The 7,075-nt window shown below is 42.1% G+C and overlaps 1 protein-coding gene across 2 annotated transcripts in view; it reads right to left on the bottom strand.

Annotated features, from left to right (window-relative positions):
* LOC106882879 (arf-GAP with SH3 domain, ANK repeat and PH domain-containing protein 1) overlaps positions 1-7,075 on the bottom strand; it is a 208,347-nt gene that overhangs the window by 43,456 nt on the left and 157,816 nt on the right. For both annotated transcript variants that reach the window (XM_052967497.1, XM_052967498.1), the window contains exon 3: positions 5,373-5,459. In XM_052967497.1, the coding sequence (XP_052823457.1) occupies positions 5,373-5,459 (87 nt within the window). The remainder of the gene's footprint in view (positions 1-5,372; positions 5,460-7,075) is intronic.

Here is a 7,075-nt window from a genome sequence, read left to right on the forward strand (position 1 = left end):
TGCGTAACTGGTACTTATTTAATCGACCCCGAAAGGATGAAAGGCAAAGTGGACCTCGGCGGAATTTGAACTCTGAACGTAGCGGCAGACGAAATACCTATTTCTTTATTGTCCACAAGGAGCTAAACATAGAGAGGACAAACAAGGACATACAAAGGGATTAAGTCGATTACATCGACCCCAGTGCTTAACTGGTACTTAATTTATCGACCCCGAAAGGATGAAAGGCAAAGTGGACCTCGGCGGAATTTGAACTCTGAACGTAGCGGCAGACGAAATACCAATAAGCATTTCGCCCGGCGTGCTAACGTTTCTGCCAGCTCGCCGCCTTGAATTTATTGATGTGTACTGGCTCCACGTAGTGGAACATTCCAGTACAGAACAACACACATGCACACACGCATATACATGCGTAAAAGGGGCAGGCATGGCTGTGTGGTTAAGAAGTTTGATTTGCAACCGTGTGATATCGGGTTCAGTCCCACAACGCAGCGTCTTGGGCAAATGTCTTTTTTTTTTACTGTAACCTTGCGTTGACGAATTCCTTGCGTGTGAATTTTGAAGACGGAAACTGAGCGGAAGCTTGATCTGTTGTGTGTGTGTGGGGGTGGGTGGTGGTAGTGGTGAATGTATGTATGTATGTATGTGGCTGTGTGGTAAAGAAATTTGCTTCCAAGCCACAGAGTTCCAGGTTCAGTCCCACTGCATGGCACCTTGGACAAGTGTCTTCTACTACAACCTCAGGCCAACCAAAGCCTTGTGAGTGGATGTGGTAGATGGAAACTGAAAGAAGCCTGTTGTGTGTGTGTGTGTATATATATGTGTGTGTGTGTGTGTATGCCTGTATATATTTATGTGTGTGTGTCTTTGTTTGTGTTTGTCCTCCCCCCAACCATCGCTTGACAACCAATGTTGGTGTGTTTACATCCCTGTAACTTAGTGGTTCAGCAAATGAGACCAATAAAATAAGTACTAGGCTTACAAAGAATAAGTCCTTAGACCGATTTCTTTGACTAAAAGGTAGTGCTCCAGCATGGTCATAGTCAAATGACTGAAACTAGTAAAAGAATTAAAGAATATAGCAGAATGGAGCGCGAGTACCATGTGAAAAGCGTGTGCCACATGGAAATCCCCCCATGCTGGTCCCATGTAAAAAGCACCCATGCCAGGGCCATGATATATATTGGGTTGTCCGGAAAGTTTGTGCCGATTTATAGTAGCTTACCTTTCGACTTATTTGCCCTGAAACCACCTCAATTCTGGGAAGAGGGTATTTGCAAGTTAAAGGAAAGATGGAGACGCATTGTGCAACAGAATGGTTCATATTTGGTTGATTAAAAATGTAATGGCAAGTATTTATTGACCTTTTTCTTTCCTTTAAAAATCGGCACGTACTTTCCGGACAACCCAATATATACACGTGCCAAGCACACATAAAAAGCACCTGGACCAGAGCTGCCTAGAGACCACCCATGCCAGTGCCACAGAAAAAGCACCCATGCGATTGTGACGTACAAAGCACCCATGCTGTCGCCATGTAGGAGCACCAGTTCTGGTGCCACATAAAAAGCCCCCAGTACATTCTGTAAAGTGGTTGGTGCTCGGAAGGGCATTCAGTCATAGAAACCATGCCAGAACTGACAATTGGAGTCTGGTGCAGCTCTCCAGCTGGCTAGATCATGTCAAACTATCAAGCCTATGCCAGCATGGAAAACAGACATTAACTCATGATGATGATGATGATGATGATGTAAGAGATAATACATCATTCCTCAGAGTTTCATATTCAAAGGGAAAGTCAGCACATGACCAAAAACTCAGCCTCTTACTTGAACAGAATGAAACAAATTTCGCATAAATCGGAGCAGTAGTTATTGAGATATTTGGAGTTTCGGGGATATAAATACCCAAAACAGTGCCTAATGGAGAAAATGTTCCGAATTTAACTTCATCCTGAAAGGGAAGAAACTCTAACCTTTATAGAGAGAGAGAGCAGAATGAAGTACCAGTACCATTCTTTTATTCTTTTATTTGGTTCAGTCATTTGACTGCGGCCATGGTGGAGCACCACCTTTAGTCAAACAAATCGACCCCAGGACTTATTCTTTGTATGCCTAGTTCTTATTCTATTGATCTCTTTTGCCAAACCGCTATGTTAAGGGGATGTAAGCACACCAAAATTGGTTGTCAAGTGATGGTGGGGGGGACAAACACAGACACATACATATACACGGTGACATGCAATAAGCACCATTCATGTGTAGGTCGTTGCCAGTGCCGCCAGACTGGCTCCCTGTGCAGGTGGCATGTAAAAAGCACCATCCGAACGCGTTCGATGCCAGCCCCTGCCACCCCGACTGGCACCTGTGCTGGTAGCATGTAAAAAGCACCATCTGAACGTGGCCGATGCCAGTTCTGCCTGACTGGCTCCCGTGCCGGTGGCATGTAAAAAGCATCCACTACACTCTTGGAGTGGTTGGCGTTAGGAAGGGCATCCAGCTGTAGAAACATTGCCAGGTTATATACATATATATGATAGACTTCTTTCAGTTTCCATCTACCAAATCCACTCACAAGTCTTTGGTCAGCCCGATGCCATAGTAGAAGACATTTGTCCAAGATGCCACGCAGTAGGACTGAACCTGGAAACATGTGGTTGGTAAGCAAGTTACTTACCACACAACCACTCCTGCGCCTGTTTAAAACTTTTTTAATACATAGATTATTCAACAGAATTAGCCTAAAACAGAGTTACAGCTGTACAACCAGCATGAAGAACAGTTATTTTTAGGCCAGAGTTATTGAGTTATTGAAGATGTTAATGAGTTCCTTTCTAAATGCATCTAATGCTAACATTATCGACATGCTGGAATATAGCCAATACATCATCTCTGCATAAGCTTATTTCTATTGTGACGAATTTCACTTTAGCTGTATTTAAGATATATAAACCAATAAGACTGCATATCTGCGCTATCAAATAACTTCATAATGATGTCAAATAAACTCCACAGAATCTGATTTTTTAATCCAGGAAAAATCCTTGTCAATGAGCAAGATTTTCCAAGTATGCATGATGATATCTATATTATTGCTGTCATATTGTGATATATCTTAGTGAAGGGAAGGGGAAGAGGATATACATACATGAGAACACCAAGTATACATAAATATTCCTAATATACCCATGTGCAAGTGGAGGCGCAATGGCCCAGTGGTTAGGGCAGCGGACTCGCGGTCATAGGATCGCAGTTTTGATTCCCAGACCGGGCGTTGTGAGTGTTTATTGAGCGAAAACACCTAAAGTTCCACGAGGCTCCGGCAGGGGATGGTGGCGAACCCTGCTGTACTCTTTCACCACAACCTAACTCTTACTTCCTGTTTCTGTTGTGCCTGTAATTCAAAGGGTCAGCCTTGTCACACTGTGTCATGCTGAATCTCCCCGAGAACTACGTTAAGGGTACACGTGTCTGTGGAGTGCTCAGCCACTTGCACGCTAATTTCACGAGCAGGCTGTTCCGTTGATTGGATCAACTGGAACCCTCAACGTCGTAAGCGACGGAGTGCCAACAATAACCCATGTGCAAACATACACACACACACACACACACTGATAAACATATTCACACACATATGCACATATAAATGTACACACGCTAGCCTTTGTACATTTAAATTCATACACAGAAGTGCTTTGATCTATTTTAAGCATTTAAGGTAGGGAAGTTAGACTCTCCACATTAGGTGGCGAGGTTGTCTTTAAGATCAGGAGGGAGGTAGGGTCCTATAACTGGAGGGTCAACTTTAGGATCTCAGTCAGTGTTTTTTTTTTTCTTTCAGATAGATTACTTTAACTATTGACACATTGCATCAGGGACTATATTTAGGGAATATGAAACTGCTGAATATTTTGGCTGGATGACCATGAATGACCATGGATTGCACCTAAAAAGTTTCCCTCTGAGCACAAGTCTGGGCAAGGTTGCTTATGGAAGACCAGCAGTTGCCCCTGAATACCAGTCCCTTCTCCACACCACAGATGTTATCCAAAGGAAAGGCAAAGGCCAAAACAGCTTGGCACCAGTCACAACTCATTTTAACAGCTGAATGAACTGGAGCAATGTGAAATAAAGTGTCTTGCTCAAGCACACAACACACAAGCTAGTTCAGAAATTGAACTCACTACCACATGATTATGAGCCCAACCTTCTAACCACTGAGCTATGTACCTTCACAGATATGGCCGGTTTAAATGCTAAAGGGTTAAACATATACCAGCACTGAACTGTTTTATTATTAATAAGAACAATCAACCAACAATGGACTATCTAAAACCTGCACTGACTGATTATAAGTCTACAAATGTTTAATAATAGGTTAAAAATAGTTTTTTCATGCATCACCTTGACACATCACCAGTAATGTTTCCTGGGGTCATTGGGTGTTATGGGTCTTTCTATAATCACCCAGGCAATCTAACCATAAGTAATCAAGATCCAGTTTGTGTCAACTTATCCCCTCCAGGGATCACACCTCCTGATCCAAGGACACCTTCAGGCAAACCTCTGCAGCTTCTGTAGCCAACTAGATAGCCTTCTTCCTGTTGGTCCTTGCAATACCCAACATCTTATAGGCTTTGCAAAAGGACTGGCTTGCAAACTTAACACCCCCCAAGACTGAGAGGTCTTACAACAACAGAGTGTCTGTCAATACCAGAAACTACTAAGAATAAAGCATCTACTAAATACCAATAACTGCAATGATAAAGAATGTATACCAACACCAAAATGTCTATCATCATTAAACAGTATACCAATAATAATAATAACAGAAAGATAAATTTTATTCAGCACATAGATACTGAACAGTATAGATATAAAGGATAAAATCCTTTTTTCTTTTTAAAAGCAGAAAAAGAAAAAAGGATTTTATCCTTTATATCTATACTGTTCAGTATCTATCATCATCATCATCGTTTAACGTCCGCTTTCCATGCTAGCATGGGTTGGACGATTTGACTGAGGACTGGCGAACCAGAAGGCTACACCAAGCTCCAATCTGATTTGGCAGAGTTTCTACAGCTGGATGCCCTTTCTAACGCCAACCACTCGGAGAGTGTAGTGGGTGCTTTTACGTGTCACCCGCACAAAGGCCAGTCAGGCGGTACTGGCAACGGCCACGCTCGAAATGGTGTCTTTTATGTGCCACCCGCACAAGAGCCAGTCCAGGGGCACTGGCAACGATCTCGCTCGAAAATCCTATGAAGGCGCGCTGAATAAAATTTATCTTTCTCCTTGTTCTACCATACATTTCAGCACTTTGAAAAACAAACTTGTTTGTTTACATACAGCATAATAATAATTATACTTTACCAATTTCTTCTTCTTGGTCCCGTGTACTGGCATTCTTACTCAACCTCTCGAGGTTCTCAGCCAAATAAGCCTCATTTGATACATGCACTGCAAAATAAGAAAATAAGAAAGTATGTTTTAGACAACAAAGCTCACGAAGAGTAATACGAGCTGTTACTTTAATATCAGTAATCATATTATTGCGACATTTTTGTCTGTCTTTACATTCTGAGTTCAAATCCCACTAAGGTTGACTTTACCTTTTACTCTTTTTGTAATCAACTTTACCTTTTCCCCATGGGGTTGATGTAATCAACTTTGCCTTTCATCCTTTGGGAGCCAATAAATAAAGTACCAGTGAAACATTGGGGTCGATGTAATCGACTTACTCCCTCCCACGAAATTTCAGGCTTTCTACCTTTAGCAGAGAGGATTATTATTATTATAATTCGTTAACTTTGCATTTCATCACTTCTGGGGATCGATGAAGTAAAATATCAGTCTAGAGTTGGTGGGGTAGGGGTCAGTGGTATTAACTTACCTCTCCCCTAAATACTTCTGGCCTTGTGTTTATAATTCTCTCTCTCTCTCTCACCTGGAGAAGTCATGAATTCTCTTCAACAAGACCCCAGCTCTTGTCCCTCTATCATACTTTCACCCCTTTCAATACAATAGCCCCACTCAATTGAGGGATCTTGTCTTATGAGTACTCAGTGACCTTATTAGTGTTGGTGCCATGAAAAAAAAAAGACATTCAGTACACTCTGTAAAGTGGCTGCTGTTATAGAGCACATCAGCTTATGGATTCCACACCAAAGCAGACGTTGGAGCTCAACATAACCCTCTGAATCACCAGCTCTTGTTTAACTGACCAACCTATGCTAGCATGGAAAAGGGAACATTACATGATAATAATGCTGGAGATAATTGTGTAGAATAGGTGTTATTTGAGTAATATATTGTGAGATGAATGTCAAGTTATGTTGGGATAGTGTAAATTGATAGTATTTGGCAAACACTACTACTTGTAGCTTCATCCTGATTCAGTGCAGAGAAACAAAATTTATGCAAAATACTTGATAGAAGATTCAGTATTGCTTTGTGGTCAAAGTGTTTGACAGACTAATGCTTGAAACAGAATTTCACCTGGGTACTCACTTGGGCCCTTAAGTAAAGCGTTTCAACATTCATCTCGTATATCTTAAGATATGCAGGTTAGGTTTGGTAGATGCAAACAGCAATTTCTGCATCATCATCATCCTCACCACTATCACTATCATCACTACCATCATTATCATCATCACCATCTCCACCATCATTATCATTATCATCACTAGCATTATCATCACCATCACAATGTCACATTCAAGACATTATATATATCATCATCATCATCGTTTAACGTCCGCTTTCCATGCTAGCATGGGTTGGACGATTTGACTGAGGACTGGTGAAACCGGATGGCAACACCAGGCTCCAATCTAATTTGGCAGAGTTTCTACAGCTGGATGCCCTTCCAGAGAGTGTAGTGGGTGCTTTTATGTGTCACCCGCACGAAAACGGCCATGCTCGAAATGGTGTCTTTTATGTGCCACCCGCACAAGCCAGTTCAGGGGCACTGGCAACGATCTTGCTCGAAAATCCTACGGGAGCCAGTCAGGCGGTACTGGCAACGGTCACGCTCAGGATGGTACATCTCATGTGCCACTCGCACAAGAGCCAGT

The sequence above is a fragment of the Octopus bimaculoides genome, chromosome 4, assembly GCF_001194135.2.
Source record: "Octopus bimaculoides isolate UCB-OBI-ISO-001 chromosome 4, ASM119413v2, whole genome shotgun sequence".
Lineage (NCBI taxonomy): Eukaryota > Metazoa > Mollusca > Cephalopoda > Octopoda > Octopodidae > Octopus > Octopus bimaculoides.